At 42.9% G+C, this 25,994-nt stretch overlaps 1 protein-coding gene across 1 annotated transcript in view; it reads left to right on the top strand.

The window, feature by feature from the left end:
• The window catches only part of AFG3L2 (AFG3 like matrix AAA peptidase subunit 2), a 40,464-nt gene extending 14,921 nt beyond the window's left edge, over nt 1-25,543 (top strand). The window contains exons 8-17 of the mRNA XM_039217234.1: nt 913-1,186; nt 3,088-3,225; nt 5,611-5,764; nt 9,647-9,754; nt 9,857-9,982; nt 12,218-12,328; nt 15,234-15,349; nt 19,169-19,369; nt 21,285-21,479; nt 24,724-25,543. Coding sequence (XP_039073165.1) covers nt 913-1,186; nt 3,088-3,225; nt 5,611-5,764; nt 9,647-9,754; nt 9,857-9,982; nt 12,218-12,328; nt 15,234-15,349; nt 19,169-19,369; nt 21,285-21,479; nt 24,724-24,966 — 1,666 coding nt within the window. The 3' untranslated portion in view covers nt 24,967-25,543. The remainder of the gene's footprint in view (nt 1-912; nt 1,187-3,087; nt 3,226-5,610; nt 5,765-9,646; nt 9,755-9,856; nt 9,983-12,217; nt 12,329-15,233; nt 15,350-19,168; nt 19,370-21,284; nt 21,480-24,723) is intronic.
• The last annotated feature ends 451 nt before the right edge of the window (nt 25,544-25,994 follow it).

The following is a 25,994-nucleotide window of genomic DNA, read 5'->3' as shown; positions in this document are numbered from 1 at the left end:
GTATCTTTTTTCTCCTCTAGAAGTGAACCAAAGGTAAGTTTTTCTAGGTTCTTACTGCCTGCTGTGGGGGGCATTTAAAATACTGTGAAAGATGAAAACTTAGAAAGTAGATCCTGGTTTTTTGTTTTGTTTTAGAGCTAAACCATGTACAAGGTTTTGGTCCTAATTTCTTAGGGTAAGGTCAGCTAAATTGCATTATATTAACCAATATGAGTATATGTCTGTACCCATAGTTTTGTTGAAATTAACTTTATTAAGACAGGTGAAAAGCATTCCCAGGCTTTAAGTTCTATCTGAGCAGCGCCCTCCAGAGCAGGCGTGGGTTTGGAGTACAACCGATTGCTCCCCTGGGAGCCTGTCTGCTAAGTCCGCACAAGCTGCATGGAGTGGCTTGCGCGGCGCTCACCAACAGATTGCCGTCGCCATTGTATACAAGACTTTTGAAACTGGTCTGCGTTAACTTAGCAAAAGGGTTTAATATTTGGAAGACGTCTCTTTAGAGTTAAGTCGACGCATACCAATTAAGAGAATTGGAATTTCTGCCCAGGCTAAAACTTTTAAGTAATCCAAAAGAAATTTCTTTGAAATGCAGATAAGATGATAGTAAATCACAGCTAGGTCTGTATTGTGCATAAATGGTGATTATTGGGATAGAAATAAAATCTCAGTAGACAGCATATGCGTTAAGAACAGCTTTTTCTTCTGAGATTCTGCGTCAGTGATATTGAGACACTAAGATTGTCTTTGTGCCTCAAATAAAATATTAGAATATTCAGGTTTAATAAAAATAAAAACTGTATACAACTGTATCCTAAGCCGTTACCAAAAAGTGTATCCTGCAAAACATTTAAAAAGCCAAAGAGTAACAGTCTTAAAAACTGTCGGTGTTGTATGTGGTTTCTCTCATTTTAGCTCATTTCTCCTGAGCATGTTGCCCACGGTGCTCATCATCGCTTTCTTACTGTACACCATACGAAGAGGGCCTGCCGGCATTGGCCGGACCGGCCGGGGGATGGGTGGACTCTTCAGTGTTGGAGAAACCACTGCCAAAGTCTTGAAGGATGAGATAGATGTGAAGTTCAAAGATGTGGCTGGCTGCGAGGAGGCCAAGCTAGAGATCATGGAATTTGTGAATTTCTTGAAAAACCCAAAGCAGTATCAAGACCTGGGAGCAAAAATCCCAAAGGTAAAGTGAATTTTCAGATTATTTTCAGCTTATTAAACCTCAAACTCATTTGAATTAATCTCTGAAATTTTTACTTTTTTTTTTTTTTTACAAATAGTTTATTGTCAAATTAGTTTCTACATAACACTCAGTGCTCATCCCCAAAGTGCCCTCCTCCATGCCCATCCCCCCTCCCCCCCACATCCATCAGTCCTCAGTTTTTGTCAGCATTCAAGAGTCTCTCATGGTTTGCCTCTCTCCCTTTCCCCCACCATTTCCGCCCTTCTTCTCCCCCTTGTTCCTCCATCAAGTTCCTCCTAATCCTCCTATACGTGCAAACATATGATATTTGTCCTTCTCTGCCTGACTTATCTGAAATTATACTTTTATGAAGTTTGATTACTTATGATAAGGTAGCTGTTTTTCTCCTTCTGTCTTATTATCTCTTATCTCTGCTTTACTCCAGGATTTTTTCAGGTCAGTTCTGTAGGAATGTGTCTGCTTGCATGTAGTATGTATGTTCCCAAAAAGATTTGTGTTCTCTCCCTTTGGAAGCCTTCCCTGATTTGCCTGCCTTCTCCCTCCAATCTGATTTGGATATCCCATCTCTCAGCAGCTTTGCACATGAGCGCATTGCCCCTGCTGTCACCCACTTGTCCCTCCCTCAGCAGGTTTCAACAGACCGTCTGCCTGGACCTGCCACTCGGGTTCATGCCACAGGATTTGGTGGAGAAGAGATAGCACTGATTCTAGCCCCCTCCTCCCAGGAGATGTTCCTGTGCCTGCTGCTGGTGACAGGCTGGCCTTATTGATCCTTATACTCCCAGGGCCAGGCTTGGTCATTAAGTAAATGACTCCAAAATGTTTAATTACTTTAAAAATCCATTAGTAAAGTTTCCTGTAAGGACGTCATCATTTGCTTGATTTTTGTATCATGCCTGTATGGATGAAAAGTCATATTTGATAATCTTAAAATTTGCTATGACTTATGTAATACCTGTGTACATCATACCTAAGCATCTATACGACTTGAATAATTAGAATGTTTGAGCAAACACATTTTCTCTTTTTAACTACATTCAAAGTTGGTCATTAGAGTTTTACTTCATTTATGAAATTTTAAAGGAAGAAAATAAGCAAAATGTAATTTAGAAGTGGTGTTTGTGTCTCCTTGAATTATTTAAACCTTAGTTGGCTTATTTTATTTTTTTTAATACTTACCTGTTAAAATTTATTTATTTATTTTGAGACACAGAGAGAGACTCTCAAGCAGGCTCTGCAGTATCAGCACAGACCCTAGTGTGGAGCTTGATCTCTTGAACCATGAGATCATGACCTGAGCTGAAACCAAGAGTTGGAAGCTTAACTGTCTGAGCCACTCAGATGCCCTAACCTCAGTTGGTTTGTTAATAGATATTCAGCTTAAGTCTAAAGATCTGAAAAGCTAACAAAGTGCTAAAAATCTTTTTTTTTTTTTTTTTAATTTTTTTATGTTTATTTTTGAGAGAGATAGAGCGTGAGCGGAGGAGGGTCAGAGGAAGACACAGAATTCAGGGCAGGCTCCAGGCTCTGAACTTCCTGCACAGAGTCTGACACGGGGCTCAAACCCACAAACTGTGAGATCATGACCTGAGCTGAAGTCAGACACTTAAGTGACTGAGCCACCCAGGTGCCCCCAGTGCTAAAAATCTTAATGCGAAGTGTGTAAGACTTCACATTCTTACTACATTTTTTAAAAACGAGATCGTCTCTAATCCTTTTCCTCCTCCTCTGTATAAAAATGTTTTGCCATAGTTCAGATGTTTAAGGAACATTTATTATAGAGTTTATGGACAGATTTATGTCTTAGAATTGTTTATGGGTATGTAATACAATTTTCTGAAGTTCTAGCTAAATGTACTTTTCCTTTTTTATATCTGAAGGGTGCCATTCTCACTGGTCCTCCAGGCACCGGGAAAACACTGCTAGCTAAGGCCACAGCTGGAGAAGCCAACGTCCCTTTCATCACTGTCAGTGGATCTGAGTTTTTGGAGATGTTTGTTGGTGTGGGTCCAGCTAGAGTAAGTCTTTTGCTCTGTTTCGATGGCACGGCTTCCTCTGTCTCCCCCTGCTCTTCCTCCCCAAATACTGAGTTGGTAAAGATGGCCCTGGACCAGACTGGTGCAGTCTGTTAATGGGTTTTCCTTTTGTTGTTGAGTTGTAAGTGTTCTTTATATTCTAGATAGTAGCTCTTAATCACGTACATTATTTGAAAATAATTTCTCCCAATCTGTGGGTTGTCTTTTCCCTTTCTTTATAGTGAAGCATAAAAGTGTTTAATTTTGATGAAGACCAATCTTCTTTTTTTTTTTTTTTTGCTGTTGCTTGGGCAACATATTCTCAGACTGTTACCAAATCCAAGGTCATAAATATTTATGTGTTTTCTTCTAAGAGTTTTAAAAGTTTTAGCTCTTACCTTTAGGTCTTTGATCCATTTTATGTTAATATGATGTGAGGTGTAAGGATCCATCTTCATTTAGTCTTTTACATGTGTATATCTGGGTTTCCCAGCACTATTTGTTAGGAAGATGATTTTTCCAGTGAATGGTGTTGGCACCTTGACTATAGATAGATACATGGTTTCTTTGTGGACTCTCGGTTCTATCCTATTGACCTGTATGTCTGTCTTTATATTAGTACCACAGTCTTGATGATTGTTGCTTTGTAACAAGTTTTGAAATCAGGAATTGTGAGTAGGGTTAGTTTTAAGAAGCACTTAAATTTTTACTCTTGCATATTTCACCAATCTAAATATTGACCTTTTTTTTAAGACTGTAGAAGTGCAAAGTGCTATCACAGTTGTTTTTCCAAACATCAGATACAACTTACAGTCAGTAACTAAGTGTTGTGCTACCAAGTGGTAGCATTTTTTCTTTGTCAATGGGAAGTGTATTAATGATGAGTCTTACCGTTGATGGGATCGTAGGTTAAATGAGCTATGATAGGTGGATTCATAGGAGTGTTGTCAGATAGCTGGGGAAGCCTGGGGGACCTGAGCGTGTATGATGATGGATCATGGAATCTGGTATGGGTGGGAGCCATGGGGGCTGGCTCAAAATGGGAGCGGAGCTGTGGGTGGTGGGTAAGTGGAGCGCCTAATGGGCTGGAGAGCCAAGGGGATCTGGCTGTGAGAGAAGCTTGAGCAGATGAGCAGGCCAGATCGGTGGGAGGGGATCAGAGTAGACCACGGGAAGCTGGTTGTGTAGGGAAACCTTGGCATTGCTGGCCATGGCAGAGTGGAGCAGAAGGTGACTGAAAGATGTGGGTCAGGGGACTGACCAACCAAGAACCACTAAGAAAATAGTGCCCAGTTTGGGGAGGGGTGAGGAGGGCTGGGAGAGTGGGAAATCAGGCCCAAGAAGTACTACAACCAGGAGGGCACTGTGTCTGCCAAATGATGAGAACCTCTGTGAGCAGGGGTTTTACGGCAGAATTATTTTGGCAGCAGACATGGTGAGTGAGGTGCACTTCACCTCCCACTGGTTCGGAAGGAAAGACAAAACCCCTTCCAGTTGAGAGCTTTGCAGGGACAGGCAAGGGGGTGAAGGAGGTGTATAGGGAAGAGTGTGAGAGTATGGGGATCTGTTGATCACAGATCTGGAGCTCAGAAGGGGAGGCCCTGGAAGGACATGAGTTATCTTAGGTGAGGAGTATAGGAAGAACCAGGAAGTCTAGGCAGAAAAGGGTGATGGGGAAACTTGGCACTTCTGATGAGTGAAGTAAAAGGGGATGTGAGGCATAGGAGATTGTTTCTGAATCTCTTAGGAGGGGCAGGTGATAGGCGGAGACCCTGAACTCTTGGCTGACAATGAGTTGTGGGGATGGCCACTCTTCATCCCATCTAGAGTAGTGGCCTGAGGGCACATGCTTATTAGCAGGACAGAAGGTAGGTGCACGGGCCTCACACCTGCTCCTGTAGCGGCAGGGCACCGTCTTACGCTCTGGGGTGATCACTGCGTGGGCTTGCCTAGGTCATTGCCTTTGCTGTGTGTATACATGTCACTTAGATCTGTTAGTAAGTGCTTATTAACAGCCTGCCTCGGGCCAGAGTAGTTTGAACTTTTAAACTGAATATAAAGTTTGCAGCTCTACAGTGTTCTCTTTTTGTAGGGTGAAAATGTGTAGTATTAATTTGTTGCTATAAAGATATTATTGGCGCTTTTGATATATACGGTAACTTATGATATTATAGAAATAATATTTACTCACCTAAAAGCAGTTACCCACCACCTGACTCATCATTTGTCATCTCTTTGCTTCTTATAACTGTTTTTAAATATGTAGTGTACAGTACGGAACATAAAAAGATCATTTTCCTATTGGATGGAAGCATGACGTCTATTTTTTATTAGGAGGAAAATAATTTGCAGTTGTCAGATGACTCTAGTGTTTATATTTTTATCCAGGTCCGAGACTTATTTGCCCTTGCTCGGAAGAATGCCCCTTGCATTCTCTTCATTGATGAAATAGATGCCGTGGGAAGGAAGAGAGGAAGAGGCAACTTTGGGGGGCAGAGTGAACAGGAGAATACACTCAACCAGCTGCTTGTGGAGATGGATGGTGAGTATTCAAGTCTTCTGTATTTTAAACTGCACTTTCTAACTGTTTTCCTTATAGCTAAAGTGAGAATCCTTGTGCTGATATTGAGTACAAATTTTTAAAAAAGTATTTTGTAAAACAACAGCCCTTTTTAAAGGCTCTTCTGTACCAGTATGGATAATGCCAAAATATTCTTACCTGGCAGCCTGCCGTCACAATATTTTGGTGTTAAGATGGTGTTTGCACCTGGTGCTGAATAAGAGAAAAACTGGTGAAATGATTGCAGAAGAATTGTAGTCTCATTCTTAAAACCACGTATGATCCTGAAGCATCAGGAAAACCCATGCATAACTAAGTGTGTGAATTTGGCAGATTTGAAGCACTATTACTAAGAGAGTAGCAGTCTTTCCACATTAGCCAGCTTTTTCTTTTATTAGGAAAACCAATTTGTGGGCTGTGAGAATGCTTCCTGGTCTAAGATACGCGGATGCTGTTGTGCGCCCAGAAAGGGAAGCACAGTGCTCATTACTGAGCTGGGTACCGTACAGGCATCCTCGGTGATAACTGCGGGTTCAGTTCCTGACAACCGCTATAAAGTGACCATCGCAATACAGCGAGTCACAGGAATGTTTTGGTTTCCCAGTGCATATAAAAGTTATGTTTACACTATGTTGAGACTATTAAGTGTGCAGTATGTGTCTTAAAATGTTGTACATATTTTAATTAAAGAATGCTTGGGGCACCTGTGTGGCTCAATTGGTTAAACCTCCAGCTCTTGATTTCAGTTCAGGTCATGATCTCATGGTTCTTGAGTTCAAGCCCCACATCTGTGCAATTCTCGCAGAGCGCACTTAGGATTCTGTCTTCCTCTGTCTCCTCTCCCCTCCCCTCCCCTTTCAAAGATAAATAAAGATTTTAAAAGAAGGCTCTATTGCTGAAAATGCTAACCATCATCTGAACTTTCAGTGAGTTGTAATCTTTTTGCTGGTGGAGGGTCCTGCCTCAGTGTTGATAGTTGCTGACTGATCAGGGTGGTGGCTGCTAAAGACTGGCGCGGCTGTGGCAGTTTCTTAAAAGAAGACAGCAGTGGAGTTTGCCACCTTGACTGACTTTCCCTTTCACGAACAGTTTCTCTGTAGCACACGATGCTGTTTGATAGCTTTGTTCACCCGCCGTAGAACTTCTTTCAGGATTGGAGTCTGTCCTCTCAGACCCTGCCACTGCTCTGCCAGCTAAGTTTTTGTCATTGTCTCAACAGTTTACTGTAATTTCAACAATTTTCACAGCAACTTTACCAGGATTAGAGTCCATCTCAAGAAACCACTTTCTTTGCTCAACCGTAAGAAGCAACTCCTCAGACGTTCAAATCTTCTCATGAGATTGTAGAGATTCAGTTCCATCTTCAGGCTCCACTTGTAATTCTAGTTGTCTTGCTGTTTCCACCACACTGGCAGTCATCGCCTCCACCGAAGTCCTGAGCCCCTCAAACTCATCCATGATTGTGGGAATCAGCTTATTCCAAACTCCTGGCACTGTTGATATTTTGACCTCTTCCCATAGATCACAAATGTTAGTGGCAGCCAGAACGGGGAATCCTTCAGATTGTCTGTGGCAGTTGCAGTCCTATGAAATGTATTTCTTAAATCATAAGACTTAAAAGTCAAAATTACTCCTTGATCCATGGGCTGCAGAATGGATGTTGTGTTAGTAGGCATGAATCAACATTAATCTACATCTCCGTCAGAGCTCTTGGGTGACCAAGACGTTGTCAGTGAGAAGTAGTATTTTCTGAGCAGCTGTCTCAACAGTGGGCTTAAAATGTTCAGTAAACCAGAGGCGCCTGGGTGGCTCAGTCAGTTAAGCTTCCAACTTCAGCTCAGGTCACGATCTTACATGAGTTCATGAGTCAAGCCCTGCATTGGGCTCTGTGTTGACAGCTTGGAGCCTGGAGCCTGCTTCAGATTCTGTGTCTCCCTCTCACTCTGCCCCTCCCCCACTCATGCTCGCTTGCGTGCTCTCTCAAAAATAAACATTAAATTTTTTTTTTAAATATTCAGCAAATGTTATAAACAGATATGCTCTCATCAGGGTTTGTTCCATTTCTAGAGCATAGGCAGAGTAGTCTTAGCATAATTCTATAGGGCCCTAGGATTTTCAGAATGGTAAATGAGCACTGGCTTCAGTTTAAAGTCATCAACTGCAATAGACACAAACAAGAGAGTCAGGCTGTCCTTTGAAGCGTTGAAGCCAGGCACTGATTTCTCTCCTCTAGCTATGAAAGTCCTAGATGGTATCTTTTTCCAATCCAAGACTATTTGTCTGCATTGAAAATCTTTTACTTAGTGTAGCCTCCTTCGTTAATTACCTTAGCTAGACCTTCTGGATCACTTGCTGCAGCTTCTACATCAGTACCTGGTGCTGCACCTTGCACTTCTGTGTTATAGAGATGGCCTCTTTAACCTCTCTCTGCCACCCTCTGGCAGCTTCAAACTTGTCTTCTGCAGCTTCTTCACCTCTCAGCCTTCATAGATATGAAGAGAGTGAGGGTCTGGTTCTGGATTAGGCTTTGGCTTAAGGGAATGTTGTGGCTGGTTTTATCTTCTATCCAGACCGCTAAAACTTTATCCATATCGGCAGTAAGTCTGTTTGCATTCTTATCATTACATATCCACTGAAGTAGCATTTTAATTTCCTTTAAGAACTTTCCATTTGTATTCACTCCTTGGCTGTTGGGCACAAGAGGCTTGGCTTTCTAATCTATCTCAGCTTTCAACATGCCTTCCTCACTGAGCTTAATTAATCATTTCTAGCTTTTGACTTAAAGTGAGAGACTTGAGTCTCTTCCTTTCACTTGAACATTTAAAGGTCTCTGTAGGGTTAATTGGCTTAATTTCAATTTTGTTGTGTCTCAGGGAACAGGCATGCCCAAGGAGAGGGGAGAGGGAACAGTCCATCGCTGTATTTATCAGTTAACTTCATTTATATGGGTGCAGTGTGTGCTGCCTGCAAACTATTAAAATAGTAACACTAAAGATTACTGATCACAGGTCACCACAACAAATATAATAAGGAAAACGTTTGAAATATTGCTGGAAGTACCAAAATGTGATAGAGACACAGAGTGAGCAAATGCTGTTGGAAAAATGACACCGACAGACTTGCTCAGCATAGCATTGCCACAGACCTTCAGTTTGTAAAACAGACAAACAAACATGGTATCTGTGAAGTGCAGTAAAGCAGAGTGCAATGAAATGAGGTCTGCCTATATCCAGATTAAGAAGGTAGAGAGCTCTCCCCTCACTCTGTGGTGGTTAGTCCTTGAAGAGCCATATTTGTAGGATATTAGCACCAAAGCTCTTTTGGGGCCAGGGTCCTGAGGCTCCTGTAGCCAAGGCATTGACATTGGAGAAGTGGCCGATAGAACCAAGCAGAGTCTGGTGAAGGGATTGGAGTTGGAGGTTGATACCAGTCTTCAAATATTCAGTGGGTTGTCTTGTGGTCCAGGGAGGTTAGACACATCGTTCACAAGTTTTATCTCAATTTTAAAACATTTAAAAAATGAACAACATATTCTCTAGTTATAGTTCTGTAAATTACAATCGTGTGTGTGTGTGTGTGTGTGTGTGTGTGTTTTATTTTGAGAAAGAGAATACACACTTGTAAACATGCAAGTGGGGGTGAGCCAGAGAGAGAGGGAGAGAGAGGATCCAAGTAGACTTTGCAAGGTCAGCACAGAGCCCGATGTGGGGCTTGAACTCACAAACTTTGAGATCATGACCTGACCCGAAACCAAGAGTCAGGTGCTTAACCTACTGAGCCACTCAGGCACCCCTTTGGTATTTGTGTCTAGAGAAATGATGCTTAAAGCTTTAAGTCTGGCATTTGTTTTTTTTACGTCCTTAGGTTTTAACACAACAACCAACGTCGTCATTTTGGCGGGCACCAATAGACCAGATATTCTAGACCCGGCACTGTTGAGGCCAGGGCGCTTCGATAGGCAAATATTTATTGGTGAGGTGACCTTCATTGTGTTCAGTTCAGTTCTTAAGAGGAGAGATGTAACTGTTTCACTTTGATTTTTTTTTTTTTTTAACTTAAAAATAATTTCTCAAGGACCACCGGACATAAAAGGAAGAGCCTCTATTTTCAAAGTTCACCTCAGACCCCTGAAACTGGACAGCTCCTTGGAAAAGGAGAAGCTGGCAAGGAAACTTGCCTCCTTAACTCCAGGGTTTTCAGGTGAGTGGAACAGAACCTGCTGTCCTGTGTCAGAAGTCCTTTAAACCAGTGACCTTTACCAGCCACCAGTGTACTTTCACCTCTCAACATGGGGCCTCTGCAGTGGGAGACTTCAAACATACACAGACATTGAGAAAATCATGTAATGAACCCCTCGGCACCCACCACCTAGCTTCAGGAACTGCTTGTAGTTCATGATGGACCTTATTTCAAATGTAGCCCACCCTCTTCCTGCTGCCTCTGGATTATTTGTAGGTGGGTGGTTGGGTTTTTTTGTTTTGTTTTGTTTTTTGGGGTTTTTTTTTTTTAAACAGCTCTACTGACATAAAGTTCACGTACCATAAAATTCATCTGTGAATTGTAAAGTGTACGATTCAGTGGTTTTTAAAAAGCGTATTTACAGGTTTGCACTGTAACTACTCTAGTCTGATTTTAGGTCATTTTCATCATCCCAGAAGAATCCATTAGCAGCCACTCCCTCCACATCCAGCCTTAGGCAACCCCTCACCTATTTTGTTTTTATAGATCTTCCTATTCTGCACATTTCATGAAAAAGAATTACACCACATATGATCTTTTCTCCCTGGCTCCTTCCACTTCGGTGTAGTGTGAATTCAGGCATGTCACAGCAGGTGTCAGGGCTTCGTTCCTTTTCCTGGCTGGGTGATAGTCCATGGTGTGGATGGACCACATCTTCTTTATTTGGGTTGTTTCCATCTTTTCACTGTTGTGAATAATGCTGCTGTGAACATCCATGTACAGGTTTTTATATGGACATACATTTCATTTCTCTGATTATATACCTACGAGTAGAGCTGCTGAATCACTTTCTGAGGAACCATCAATTTGTTTTCCAAGGTGACTTCACCATTTTACATTCTCACCAGCAGTGTAAGATGGTTCCAGTTTTTCCACATTCTTGCCAACACTGGTCATTGTCCGTCTCTTTGATCACAGCCACCTTAGTGGCGTCTTGTGGTTTTGATTTGTTTCTCTAATGACCAGTGATGTTGAGTATCTTTGCATGTGTTTATACCAAGAGTTTTAATATGTAAAATGTGAGCTTTTTCACTCCCTATCTTTCTTCCAAACTCCAAATGAAATAAAAAGGAACATTTGGAAAGTCTGAAAGGATTATATATAAGTATATGGTTAGAAGAAGATAGGCATCTTAAATGTCCCAGGGTCCTAACTTTTTACTTGTTTTGTATCTTTGGACTTTGGAATTTATAACATTTTAATGTTTGTTTATTGAGTACATACATGTGTTATAGCTTATTTGACTTACCATATACTTTATTCTGAAAAGTTAATTTAAGACACGTGGGGCACCTGGGTGACTCAGTCGGTTGAGTGTCTGACTTTGGTTCAGCTCATGATCTCACAGTTCATGAGTTTGAGCCCCATACTGGGCTCACTGCTTTCAGTGCAAAGCCTGCTTTGGATCTTCTGTCTCCGCCACCCTCTGCCCTTTCCCTGCTTGTACTCTCAATCTCTCTCAAAAATAAATAAATCTTTAAAGAAACTTTTTTTTAAAAGAGACTTGAGGGGGCACCTGGGTGGCTCAGTTGCTTATGCACCCAATTTCAGCTCAGGTTATGATCTCACAGGTTTGTAAGTTTGGGCTGCGCATTCGACAGTCTGCTGTCAGTGCGGAGCCCACTTTAGGTCCTCTGTTCCCCTTTCTGTCTGCCCTTCCTCTCCTTGCACACACGCTCTCACTCTTTCTCAAAAATAAATAAACATCAAAAATAAATAAAGAGACTTGCGGATCTAGACAGCATTTGGCAAGCTTCACGATTTAACTTTTGGTATTTAACTGCACTTATTTTTAGTGCTTATGTTTTTCATTGTATTTCAGTATATTGCCTAACATCCCTATTAGTCACTCTCCCAACAGAGATGATAGAACTGAGTTAATTAATGGGCAATTTTAAAGACTATCTTAGTCTGCTGTTACATAAGCTGTATTGCCTATAAAGGCAAGGAGCTGTGTGTAATTATTTACTATTACTGATACTTGCATCTCAGTTCAAAGGGCCAGAATTGTACCAGGCTATTACTGACTGCTAGAACAGGTTCGGGTCATCAGGAGTCAGACTGAATCGTATTACATTAAACCTTTATTCAGTCTACTGCTGATTGAGACACTGACTGTGGATATGATCATCCAGCACGTGTGACCAACCAGTTCAAGTATATTTGGTGGTAAACTTTTCTGTATTCATTTTGTAGGAGCTGATGTTGCTAATGTCTGTAATGAAGCGGCTCTGATTGCTGCAAGACACCTTTCGGATTCCATAAATCAGAAACACTTTGAACAAGCAATTGAGCGAGTGATTGGTGGTAAGCAAACTGAATATAATTCAAGTTGAAAGGCTGATAAAATCCGTATGAGACTACAGGTTTCTCTGCTTTGGCAGGATCTAGAAGGAAAGAAAAGCCTATCCACCCAACCCTGGGGCTCACTCACCATGCACCTGCTGTGTCCCTCAGTACTGTGAACCTTCCCTCCCCACCCCACCGCGTGGTCTTGTGGAGGTGGGTGCTGTTGGTTTTGGTGAGTTTGAGACAGCAGCCCAGACTACCCCTCATTTGCATGGGCAGCAAGCAGCAAGGTGTCTTCCCCTGAATTATACCGATCTTGTGTTTTGAAATTGGTCACAACTTTCCTGTTTCCAAAAATTTTATTGCATAAATGTGCTCTGTGCTAGGAATAGATGATGGATAAACAGCTGTCACAGCTGTTTAACCAGGAAATCCTCACCCCACAAGCACGGTAGGGGATGTACATGTTTTCCTTGCTTTCTGGGGAGCTTATAATTTAATACCCATAAAAAGATAACAATTCCAGAGGAGCATTCACAGAAGGGAAGGGCAGTATGATCAGGCACAGCTCTATAGAAGAGGGGGGGTTTAAACCAGTTTCAGTAGCAAGGGGGAGGGTGTGGCATCAGAGCGGCAGGAACAGAAGGTAGTTGGGAGTTGGGTTACATCCTGTGTTTCGGGGAGGAAAACTAAAGCAGTCAGATCCCACTTCTTTGGGAAGTAAGGCAGAGCTGAAAATAATTACTTAAATCTAGAATTTAGAAAGCCTTAAATGTTGAGTTCAGGGGCTTTTTAAACTGTTGTCCTGTGGCTAGTACTAACCTAACGGATTTCTCCTGAGCCACTGAGTAGCCGTGATACTTTAAGAAGGAGAATCTGACATTGAAGAAGAAGGAAGCATCTGAAGGCAGAGAACATTGTAGTCATGAATGTGAGGTAGTGAACTTTAGCAGGGATGGTCCCAGCAGTAACAGGCCAGAAAAAAAGGACAGCCTTACAGGCCATAGGAAAAATGGGGCGCTTCGAGAGGCCGCTGGTTCGGCGGAAGATGGGATGTTCAGAATTTGAGACCAGGGCTGTCCACGTGGAACTCGGCAGCACCACAGTGCCGCAGGCTGTGGTTCCCGTGGTGTGGAGGTGGGTGAGCAGGCTTGGGGGCAGGGGCCCACAGTACACACTGCCTGTATTTGGAGCGAAGGGGGGAACAGTGAGCCCGTGGGGTCACCAGAGCTTGTGTGCCACAGGCCCAGGAGGTGCATCAGCCAATAAGACAAGCAATGGATGCCATTAAAGAAACCCAGGAGGTTGGAAGAAATGGGAGACAAGGGCAAAGACACATTTATAGAGGACTTAATAGCAAGGTCCAGTGATGTGGGACATTGAGGAGCATGACGTTGGATTTGGCAGCAAGACTGTTCTTGGGATCTTTTGGCATGACAGTTTCAATTGAGTGAATAATATGAAGCCAGATTAATGGAGATTCCAGCGAGGATCTACAGGCTAGTATAGTAATGTGTTTAACCTGGGTTAGGTGCTAAATAAATAACTAGCCATTGAACGAATGGACGACTTACCCTAGAAATTTGTTAACTGAAAAGAAAAAAAAAGTAAGTTGATAGAGTTGTGAGTGGAATTAAAACATTTCACTGTACATGGAGGAGGGCACTTGTGGGGATGAGCACTGGGTGTTATATGGAAACTGACTTGACAATAAACTATTAAATAAATAAACATAAAAAAACAAACATTTCACTGTAGAGGCAGGTGAAAGCTGCATGTCTATGCCTTTTAGTTGGGGGAACAGTTAGTGCTCAGTGTGAAAGGGGTCAGGGCAGCAAGTCCAGGAGGGGCCTTCGCTCTGAGGTGGACAGACACTTGCCTGCACACAGCTCAGCCACTGTCAACCAGCCACGAGCAGCTCTTCTGCAGGAAGCGTGCTGGGAAAATGAAAAATTCCAGGGATAAACTTGGTGGGGGGTGGGATTCATATTTTCTCGTACGAGCAAGAACTGCTTATCTGTGGAAAACAGTGGGCTTGCCTTCTGTAAATCTTCACCCTTCCAGCTCTGTGGTATGGTCTTGTCTTGGGCTGTGTCATTGAGAACATAGCACTCTCTCTTTTTTTAGTTTTTCAGACTCCTTAATACTTTATTTGAGAAATTCTCTCAGATGTGTTTCCTTGAACACAACGAAACTACTTCATCACAGTGCAGTGATTTGTATGAGTACAAGATGTGTCGGTAGCGTCTGCGGTACAGAGGTGCAGACGAGGTTTAGCATCCACCTTGATCCGGACTGGAGAGGGATCGTACTTGGATTAGGGGTCCCCCGGCTGTGTAGTCAGCACACGGGCCCAGCACAAGGGGTGTCCTGGGTTTATTTTCTCAGGTTTGCCCTGCTGCTGGTTCTTGGAATCCCTAGGCCAGTTGATTAGTGTGCCGCTGCTGCAGCACTGGCCTGGCCGACTTGCTGAGTAGGCGTTTTCAGACCTTCACTCAGCTCCCTTTTTCCACTCCCGTTTGCCTTCTGTCAGGAACAGATAGCAGGCCGTCTCATCTTTGTTTACTCTGCTGCGCTTGATAATTCCAAGTACCTGGACTAAGCAGGAGGTCATTGCAGACCTCTGCTTTCTATGACCTAAATGCTGAATTTTATTTTGCATTTCTAGTTCCCAAAACAAAATATACGACTCAAAAGTGTGGGAGAGTTAAGAAAAAATAGTCCTAGGGGTAGTGAATGCATTTCACAGTAGTTGGGTGTATTTTGAAGTTGGTCCTTTGCTCTTAGTGTGACAGTGGTTGGGAATTTCTGGATTGTTGCAGGCAGCTTAGTCTCTAAATCACATTTCGGATAAGGCAGTGTGTAGATTGAATAATGTCAGTGCCACTGAGTTCGTGGTTTTGGTTTTTTATTATCTTGTCAGGCTTAGAGAAAAAAACCCAGGTTCTGCAGCCTGAGGAGAAGAAGACCGTGGCGTACCATGAGGCTGGCCACGCGGTTGCCGGGTGGTATTTGGAACACGCAGACCCACTCTTAAAGGTAAAACAGTTTGTGTGGAACAGTAGGCAAACCAACTGATTGTGTGAGCAATTACTTGAGGAGAAAGTTGCACTCCCACAAAAGATAAATATATCAAGAAATTTGGCCAGGAAGTCTGGTAATGATGGTGGGATAAGGCTAACAAACCTTCCTGCAAATAAGTTAGAAAGTTTGGAAAGAAGACTGCTATTTAAGGGGACTGGAAAGTGTCCAAGGCAGACCAAAGCTGGAGGAGAGTTTACTTTTGAAAAGCAGTAGCTGTAGTGGGTTAGAATTGGGAGTTAGTGACTTTTCTTGCCTGAGAGTTTTTCTGTGGCCACAGTGATGGAAAAGGCTGGCCTTACTGTATTGAGGTGGCAGAGGAGAGAGTTCAGGATTTGAAGACTATTGGAAATTTAACAGGAAAAGCCTGGAAGCAAGAAAGTTACAGAGGAATGAGAGCCAGGTCTGAGTAGAAACTGCCCAACTTCCTGGCTGACCACTAAACTATGCCTGCACAGGGAGACCCCAGAAAGCCTGGCAAAAAAGAAAGAGACCAAAGAGAAATCTCCTGAAGGATGAATGCACCAAGTGATTCTGTTAAATTTTTGCTTTTTTGACCGAGTGCAGTCCCCAGACCGGTACAGCATGAACCACAGGAAGCAGCAGTCTGACTTGTGATGTCAGGGGACCACTGGAAATGGAGGGGATCCCCTGAAACAAGGCAACTGCAGGAGAGGAGTGAGCATAAAACATCCTAGAGAGGGCCTATACCTGACTAGCTCAGTCAGTATAGTATACCGCTCTTGATCTTGGGGTCATGAGTTCAAGCCCCAAGTTTGGGGTAGAGTTTACTTAAAAAACAATAACTGGGGCGCCTTGGTGGCTGAGTCAGTTAAGCATCTGACTTTGGCTTGGGTCATGATCTGATGGCTCATGGATTTGAGCCCCACATTGGGCTCTGTGCTGACAGCATGGAGCCTGAAGCCTGCTTCGGCTTCTGTGTCTCCCTCTTTCTCTCTCCCTCTCTGTACTGCGCCCCCCCCCCCCACGTTCTCTCTCTCTCTCTCTCTCAAAAAATAAGTAAACATTAAAAAAAATTAAAAACCAATAACTGCAACAAACCATCTTAGATAGTCTGTTAAAGAAGCCATTAGAACATGCAAGTGAAGTTAGCGAGGTTATAGAATTCGGGATCAGTATATAAAGATCAATTGTATTTCTGTATATTAGCAGTGAACAATTGGAAAATGAATTTTTAGAAATTTTATTGCATTTACAGCAGCATCCAGAAACATGAAATATTTAAGGATACATCTCCTGAAGTATTTGTAGAATCTGTATGTTGAATTAAACAAGACCTAAATAAAAAGAGATACACACTGTGTTCATGAAATGTCATGATCACCACTCTCCCCAGACTCGTGTATAGTTTCAGCTCAATCTCTGCCATAAATATTGCAGACTTTCTTAATAGAAATTGATAAGCAGATCTAAAATTTTTATGGAAACGTACATCAACTAGAATAAGCCAAAACACGTTTGAAGGGGTTACACTCCCAATTTTAAGACTTCGTATATAGTTATAGTAACGAACACTAGTATTGCAGAAGGGACTAAACAGATCACTGGGATGGAACTGATTCCATCCCACATCAATAATTGGTTTAATTATTGAATAATGACACATAACTGGTTAAATAATTGATTTTCAACAGAGGTGCCAGAGTAATTTAAGGTGCTGGGGATGGTCTTACCCACAAATGATTCTGGCAACTCTGTGATCATGTGGGGGAAAAAAGCTAACATTGACCCTTACATCAAATGTAAAAAATTAATTTGAGATTATAAAAGCTAAAACAATAAACTTTTAGAGGAAACCATAGGTCAGAAATCTTTGTAAACTTAGGCAAAATGGCTTAGTACACAAAAAGCATGAACCACAGAAGAAAAAGTTGATATATGGGATATGATCAAAATTGAAAATGTTTTGTCTTTGAAAGGCACTGTTAAGAAAATGAAAGACGGGTACCTGGGTGGCTCAGTCAGTTAAGCATTGGACCGACTCAAGTCATGATCTCACGGTTCGTGGGTTCAAGACCCACGTCGGGCTCTGTGCTGACAGCTAGCTCAGAGCCTGGAACCTGCTTCAGATTCTGTATCTCCTTCTCTCTCTGACCCTCCCCTGCTCACGCTGTGTCTATCTCAGAAGTAAAAAAAAAATAAACATTAAAAAAAAAAAAAGAAAGACAAGCCACATACGGTGAAAAAACTTACAGTACATTTATGACAAAGGACTTGTATCTAACTCCGTATGAAAATGAGCAACCTGGTAAAATGATGGGGAAAAGATCTGAGCCTATACTTCTCAAAAGATGGTATATAAATGGACATTAAACACATGCAGATACTCTCATTTCATCAGTCATCAGGGAAGTGCAAATTAAACCACAATGAAATACCACCATATAACCGTCGGAATGGTTAAAGTTAAAAAGTCAGTCCTAAGTGTTGGTAAGATGTCAGTCTAGCTGGAGTTCTCATCCACTGCTGATGGGAATGGGAAGTGGTGTACCCATTTAAAAAAATTTTTTTTAATGTTTTTTATTTATTTATTTTTTTGAGAGTCAGAGAGAGACCGTGTGAACAGGGGAGGGTGAGAGAGAGAGATACAGAATCCGAAGACAGGCTCCAGGCTCTGAGTTAGATGTCAGCACAGAGCCTGATGTGGGCCTCGAACCCATGAACCGTGAGATCATGACCTGAGCCGAAGTCAGACACTTAACTGACTGAGCCACCCAGGCGCCCCTGGTGTACCCATTTTGAAAAACAGTTTGGCAGTTTCTTATAAAGGTAAACAGATGTTTCCATACAACCAAATGATCTCACTCCTAAATATAATCAGCCAAGAAAAATAAACACATGTTCACACAAAAACTTTTACTGCTTTATTCATAATAGCAATAAACTGGAGACAACCTTGATGTCCCTCAAGAATGAAATGGATGCTTGGTATGTTTACACAATGGAATGCTACCCAGCAGTAAAAATGAATGAACTATTAATACACATAGCAGTGTGGGCAAATCTCAGGAACAGTAAAAGAAACCAGACACAAAAGTACATACTGTATGATTCCATTTATATGCAATTCCAGAAACTGTGACTGACCATAGGGACTGGAAGCATATCTGCAGCTGCCTGGGGCTAGAGGGGAGATGTGGGGTAAGACTGACCAGAAAGGAATACAAACAGATGTAAGGTGAAGAAAGGATTTTGTATCTTTGTTGCAGTAGGCAATGTTTGTCAAAACTCACTGGACTATATGCTGAAAATGGGTATATTTTACTGAATATAAACCATCCCTAATAAAGTTGATTTTTAAAAATTTTAAGGAATTTACTCAGCGGCAAAAAGTGCTTAGAAGAAAAAATGAAGCCTGCTGAGCATCTAGATCTGCTTTCCCCTTTGTTCCGTAAAGGAGTTTGTGGATGGGGCTCAATCAAGTTGAAGGGCACCTAGGCCATATTTGAGCTCTCAGAGGAGTCCTCACTCACCAGCTGTCCTTTTTTCAAGACTGAATAATTTCATTTGAGTTTTATAAAAAGACAAAGTTATCCTAAGAAAAAATAGCCTCCCTAACAGTCACTCCCACCGGATCTCCTCTTGCCAAGGCTGACGGATTGCTCAGCCGTCATGCTTACTTTTCACCAGCGACCTTATCTACGTGTAGGTAAACACTGTGGTCACCATTTAGTGGTAGAATCCTCAACATTTCTGGGGTTTGTGTGTGTGTGTTTTTCTGAATTGTCAGCATTTTGCATATTTTCTACTGGCCAGGTCTCCATCATCCCACGGGGCAAAGGACTAGGTTATGCTCAGTATTTACCCAAAGAGCAATACTTATACACCAAAGAGCAGCTCTTGGACAGGATGTGCATGACTCTGGGTGGCCGAGTGTCAGAGGAAATCTTCTTTGGAAGAATTACAACGGGTGCTCAAGATGACTTGAGAAAAGTAACTCAGAGTGCATATGCTCAAGTAAGTGTGTGCGGCGGAGTGTTCCTTCCTTGCTTTCTCACGTTTGCACGAGAAATGGACATCCGAGGTTATCTCTGAAACAACTGTTGTGTTTGGCTGACACTTTTCAGGCAAGAATTAATTCTTAAATCCATTAAGTAACCCTTTTTCCATAAGAAACCCTTTTTTTGGTTTTTGGTTTTTTTAGTAGTACCGTATTTAAAGCCTACAGACTTCTCTTGCTATCTGAGAGTAGAGCATTCCTGTGAAACCTTTCGGAAGCTGAACTGGCTCAAAGCGAGGAAGCACGCTTACTGTTAATTTATATGGAAAAATTTCTGAATGCTCCCAAAAGGGCTGGTAGGCTGTTAGAGCTCAGGACACGTCTTGCTGAGGGAGCCCGGCTGTGCCTCTCACTGCTTGCAGCGCCCTCTGGGTGTGCTGCGTCTGTAACAGCCCGCTGCAGAACAAATGCGGAGCGCCCCTTTCCCCTCTTTTCGTAAATGTGAAAGTCCTCTTCCAATTTCTTTGGGTTGGTGAGAGCAGGTACTGCCGTAGCTCTTTTGTAAAAGCAAGTGGCACAGCACGAACTTTGGAGAGGCGGGGGATGGCTACCGTCCGCAAGTACGCATGCAGAGTGCGAAGTTCTGTGATCCCAATGGTGCAGGTGCAACACTGCCCGTGCCCTGGGCTGTCCCTAAGAGCGTCCCTTCTCAGTCCCCTCCCTTCCTGCGAGGCCAGCCACTCTCCAGGCTTGTTAGCATCCAGCGCTAAGTTTCTTTACCCCTGTGGGTACAGCCCCAAACAAAATTTGCTGCTTGGAACTTGATACAGATGACTTTCTTTGGGAACTCCTGACACCCATCTGTCAGCCCTCTGGTCTCTCCCTTTCCCAGGATTTTTTTTTAATGACATATATATATATTTTTTTAATCTTTACTTTTTTAACAGTTGTCCTCTTTACCTTCTGCTTCTCAGGACATTGTTTTGGTTGTTTGCTCTGGGGTTCTTTGTATCTTAATGTTCATTTTTAAAATAGTGTTTTCTTTCGTATATAACTTTTTTCTGTGTTTTAGCACCTCATCCAAGTTTTTTTGATTCTGATTTGTATTACTCTTTTATGTTTTCTGTTATTTTCCTGATTTCTTTTAGGCTTTTTGAAGTTGTAGGTTACAGTTTTCATCTTTTTATGGGTGTCTTCCCATCCTGCTGCCATTAGGTATGGAGATGGTATTCTCCTATTTTCTTGTGATAACTTCTTAGACATTCTTCTGTTGCCCACATTACATGAACTTTGCTTTCCTGACATCTTAAAAGGGGGAAGATTAAAACCATTTTTCAAGTTTTATAGCTTTAGAATTCCCTTTTCTATTGTTTCATGAAGGTTTTAAAAACATTGCTTCCTGCTTTCCGAGTTCTCTTGGCTCTGTTCCTGCTCCCCCACTTTCATCTGGGCCTCTCTTTTCTAATCCATTTGGATTTTACTTCAGAAACTTCTTAACGTGGGGCTTTTTAGTTTTGGGGGCTCCAGACTGGAACCCATGGTTTCAGGGAACAGGAAAAAGCTAACTCCCAGGATCACTTGTTCCCAGGTTGGCACGCCTGCCTTCCCACAAAGAGCCTGGAGGGCTTGGCTTTTATCCTCCTGGGTCTGTCAGATGCGGCTCTTACAGGTCTCAGATGTTGTCTGTGGGCTTCTTGTCATGTGTGTCTAGCTGAGTAGTTGAAAATACTATCCGCCGCTGCCACTGTCTACACAGAACACCCTTGTCCCCTCAGCCAACCCAGGTCTGCCCCGTGGATTTTGCCACTACTCTTTAGAGCAGTGAAGTGAAATGTGCGGGGTTAACGCCATTGTAAAGACTTTTACTACCATTTTATAAATCAGCCTGTCAGCAGCACTGGATGCCCACCATTAATCACGTGTCTTTTTCAGATTGTTCAGTTTGGCATGAACGAGAAGGTCGGGCAGATCTCCTTTGACCTCCCACGTCAGGGTGACATGGTTTTAGAGAAACCTTATAGTGAAGCCACCGCAAGACTGATAGATGATGAAGTACGAATACTTATTAATGATGCTTATAAAAGAACAGTGGCTCTTCTCACAGAAAAGAAGGCTGATGTGGAGAAGGTAGGTGCTAGTCGTACAAATAACTCACTGTACGATTTTGAAGGAAACAGAAGGTAAAAGTGATGACTTGACTGTATGGGTTGGTGTATAGATACTAGCATTTCCTGTAACTGGCTAACTCTTGGGTTCCTTTCTTCAGTCTGACTCTGCTTCTGCTCTGTCTCTGTGAGGAGGTGGGAATGCAGTAGTGAGCAAAGTAGGACACAGTCCCAGTGGCTTTTAGGAATGTGAGTGCAGGATTAATCGCATCTGTTCGTAACTGCAGACTACACAGTTGCATCAGCCCTCCTCCCTACCGTGTGTTTGACCTGTACTCCTCAGTAAGGAGCTCAGCAGACAGGCGGGAGTTTACCACTGTTTTCCACCCCAGGAATAAGCAGCTAGTGATGAAAGGGCAAACAAAAGCTAGCCCAACTAGATAAGTAGGAATCGGCACGTGCGAATTACCTTTGGCCTAATTATGAGGTTTGTGAATAAACGTGCTTTGTATTTTCTGTTGTACTTCATAGGATAGCACCTACCAAAGGGAGGGATTCTTCCCAAATTCAGTGGATTTCTTGCATCCAGTAAACCCTTAATTATTCAGAATCCATGCAGCCAAAATTAAATTTTTTCGTTCTTTGAACCTTCCACACTCCTGATGCACAAATGAGAAAGCCTTTTATGAGGGGTTGACACAGGTAAAAGAATATTCCAGGATTGCTATTCCATCAGTAAGTCTTCAGAGAGGCCTCCTGTGAGCCTGCCCCATGCTAGGCAATCCAGAAGCATCTGTGATGTCTTTTTACAAAAGTGCTCAGTGCAGGTGGAGTGAGCTGGTGCCCTGGCACACTGGAAAGCATACATAAGAGCTCTGAGAAAGGAAGATTAGTGTGGTCAGCAAAGGCTTCCTATAGGAGCTAGAACACGGTTTTACCTAGAAATCAAGTTACAGTGAACAAGGAGAGGAGGAGAAGCAGAGAGAAGGACGTGGCTGCATGGAGACCTGGGGAGCAGGGCAGCGTTGAGCAGGTATTTGGGCGCAGGGGGCGGCAGTGGCCTGAGGTCTCAAAAGCTAGCTAGGAAGATTAGGAACACGGTTTTAGAAGTGAGCGTGACCTTCAAAATGATCTTATCCAGCCCCCCCCTTTTTTTTTTATAGTAGTGAGTCCTTAAAGAGTCTCGAGTGGAAGTGGTGGAGGTCATCATGTGAAGGAGAGCGTGGCAGCCGTGTGCCAGTCCAGGGTTGTGGGAGAGACTGGTTCAGAGGCTGCTGTGGGTCTTTTCTGTATTCCTGGCATGGCCCTGGGAGTAGCAGCAAAAGTAAAGCACAGGCAGATCTGAAGAACCAAGACTTATTGGTCAGATGTACAGATGAACAAGAAGAGGCCCTTGAGATGACTCCTGGTGGCAAACACAAGGGATGGGGTCAGTCTTGCTACCCAAGAGAACACGGGCAGTGGGTGTTTGCAAATGAGATCTGGGTAGGAGGTCCAGGCTGGGGATGGGATCTCTTGGTGGTGCCCCCCAGAGGCAGCTGTGGGAAGGAAGGACCTGAGCGGTGAGAGACAGTGGAGGAGCCCACGGAAGACCTTTGGCTGCGGGACACTGTACAGGGATTCGAGAGGAGGATTCCGACCCGCATGCCATAGATGCACGCCGTACGCCGTACATCCCGGGAGTTTCAGCGGGTCATGTATGATGCATGTACTGACAGTGGTAACAAAGACATGTTTGGGAAAGAGAAAGTGATTCAACAGAGTGAGGATCTTGAAACACTTGAGAGTTCTGAAGTACCATCTGGTCCGTTTGAGAAAATTAAATCCGCTAAGGGTGATGTTGAGCCAGCTGGGAGAGAGGGAGCCATCAGGAGGACAGGTGGCTGGAGTCTTTGCTGCTCAGACTAGTGCCCTCCACATTCTGGGCCTCACGGTATTCCTCTGATCGACAGGATAATACGTAAGGGCTGCGCTTTAGGAGAATAAGAGTAACCAGCTAGCATTCACTCATTGTCCCATGTGCACTGGGTACTGCCCGAGATGCACGATCTCCTCCCAAACGCCCTGCAGCCTCATTGTCGTCCCATTTTACGGAAGGAGAAACTAGTACCTGGAGACATTAAGTAACATTATCGCAACCTAAGTGATGAGCCACAGCTGTGTAAATAGGCAAATTGAGAAATAATGATGGTCTAAGAAGAAAACCTGGTTGTGTTTTAAAAGAGTTTTTCTCTCAAAAATAGAAACAAAAATATATGTGGTTAAAATGACAGCTGTGATTTTCTTCAGAATAATCTGGGGAGTAGATGAAACAAAAATGGCCCTAAATCAATTAACTGTTGATAGTGGCTACATGGGAATACATTATCCATTTACAATGTTTGTGCCTGTTTGCAATATTCCATAATAAAGTTTTTGGAAATTGAGAGGACAGAATAAAATTGCTCTATTATTGGGTATCTTTACACACATAGCCTTTAGTGTAGGTACAGATAAGTTAAATTTCTAAGTAGGGAGTTACTTCAGGAACTAAATGTATTTTATAGGTCAATTTTATTTTAACCCATTTCACTGTCTTTGTAATGGTCAGATGCTCTAATGTAACCACTCTGCCCTGTTCCCTGATACCATCACTCCCCTGCATACACAAAATTGCTCGGGTGTCTCTTCCTTGGTGGCCTGTTAAAAGGTGTACCGTCAAGTTTGTAGTTCAAGCATATAAATGACAACTTCAAGAGACATGTTTTCCTATAAATCTTCCTGGCTTCCTTTTGTATCTCTACCCTTGTCTTTATTTTTTCCGACGATTAAAATTTCCTGCTTACCCTATTTCTCCCCTCTCCCCCAACTTGCCCTCCCAGCTACTTTCATAACTTTATAATGTATCCTTCCAGAACTTCTTGACATATATATAAGCACATAAAAAGATAACTTTCTCCTTTTAAAAGCAAGTGTAGCATACCATACAAAGGTTGCATCTAGTTTTTCTCCCTGAATATGTCTCCTCATGATGTATGTAGAACAGAGATTCGTTACAGGCACGTAAATGTACCTTTGTGAATGTATCACAATGTATTTAGCTCCTCCCTTACTAGTGAACAGTTGTTTTTCCAATGTTTTGTATATTTTACTCTAAAATCATGGGGCTTTATGCATGTCTTTTTCAGTGGCCTTAAATCCAATTTTGGAATGGGGTTAGCTAAATGATTAGCTTTGAAAAGACTTTACTGATTAATTGTGTTTAATGGGAACTGTTCATATTTCAGGTTGCTCTTCTATTATTAGAAAAAGAAGTATTAGATAAGAATGACATGGTTGAACTTTTGGGCCCCAGACCATTTGCAGAAAAATCTACCTATGAAGAATTTGTGGAAGGCACTGGAAGCTTGGATGAGGACACCTCGCTTCCAGAGGGCCTTAAGGACTGGAACAAAGAACGAGAAAAGGAAAAAGAGGAGTCCCAGGATGAGAAAATCGCCAACCAGATCCAAGGAGGGAGGCCGTTTTAGCTTGTTGTTTTGTGGTCGCCTGGCTTTCTCAGAGAAATAAGGACTTTGCTAGGCTGATCAGACCATCTGCTGACCTGGTTGAGATGTTGGGAAGAGGAGTCCTTAGTCCTCAGCCTCTGAAGTCATAGCCAGGTGACAGGGTGACTTGCCGAAGGCCCAGGAGAATGTGTCCACGAGCTTGTCAGGCCCTCAGACAGTGGCTGGGAGCGTGGCGATGGCCCCCAGCGCTGCGCCCTCCCCCCTCCGTGGCGCCAGCTGACATGTTGGGGATTGACCATCCATGGAGGCTTGCCAGTGTGGGAGAGGGTGTATTTTTCTTTCCATCACCCACTCTTCATTCCCGTTTCCCTTCAGAGTTTCCCTCTGTGGATGAGCTGTGAAATCACATTGGAGTCCTGATAAAAATATTTTAATTTGACTTAATACTTTAAAGATTGAATGCAGACCACATGTTGCCCTTTTAATGGAATGGTTTTCTACGGAGAGCTGTAACATATCTACAAATATGAATGTATTATGTAAATACGGCTTCTTTACATCAAAAAATAAAGTGTATTGTACCTTTTTTTCTTTGGAACTCAACAAAGGGTCACTGTTTTCTGCTTGGGATGTTTCCTTGTAGAAAACATAATGGAAAGGAATTAAGTATTCTGCACAAGGAGGCCCACAGCACCTGTGGTGAGCGTCCCCGTGTCGGGTGCTACATGGGGCCTCACCCACAAAGCAGTTCAGATTTCTGCAAAAGTGAGGCCTGTCTTCACTGCCGTTCGAGTCGTTCTGTGTTTAAGGATTCCTCTTCTGCCTGCCCACGGCTGGGGCTCAGCCCGGAAGAAATAGGTGCTGGGTGCAAGCCATGGCATCGCAGAGCTCAGGCCGCCTGTCAGGGGAGCTAGGTTACACGGTGGGGTAACCCCAGATCCAAATGGCTCCACATGATGGTTTTTTCTTTCTTGCTCCTTGTCTGACAAACATCAGAGAGGACTGTGCTCCGCAGCTACTGAGACCCAGACTGAGGGAGGACACAGGCA

The sequence above is a fragment of the Hyaena hyaena genome, unplaced genomic scaffold (genome assembly GCF_003009895.1).
Source record: "Hyaena hyaena isolate Hyena2069 unplaced genomic scaffold, ASM300989v1 scaffold_673, whole genome shotgun sequence".
Lineage (NCBI taxonomy): Eukaryota > Metazoa > Chordata > Mammalia > Carnivora > Hyaenidae > Hyaena > Hyaena hyaena.
The sequence above is the reverse complement of the archived record's forward strand: the minus strand, read 5'-3'. Positions and strand labels throughout refer to the sequence as shown.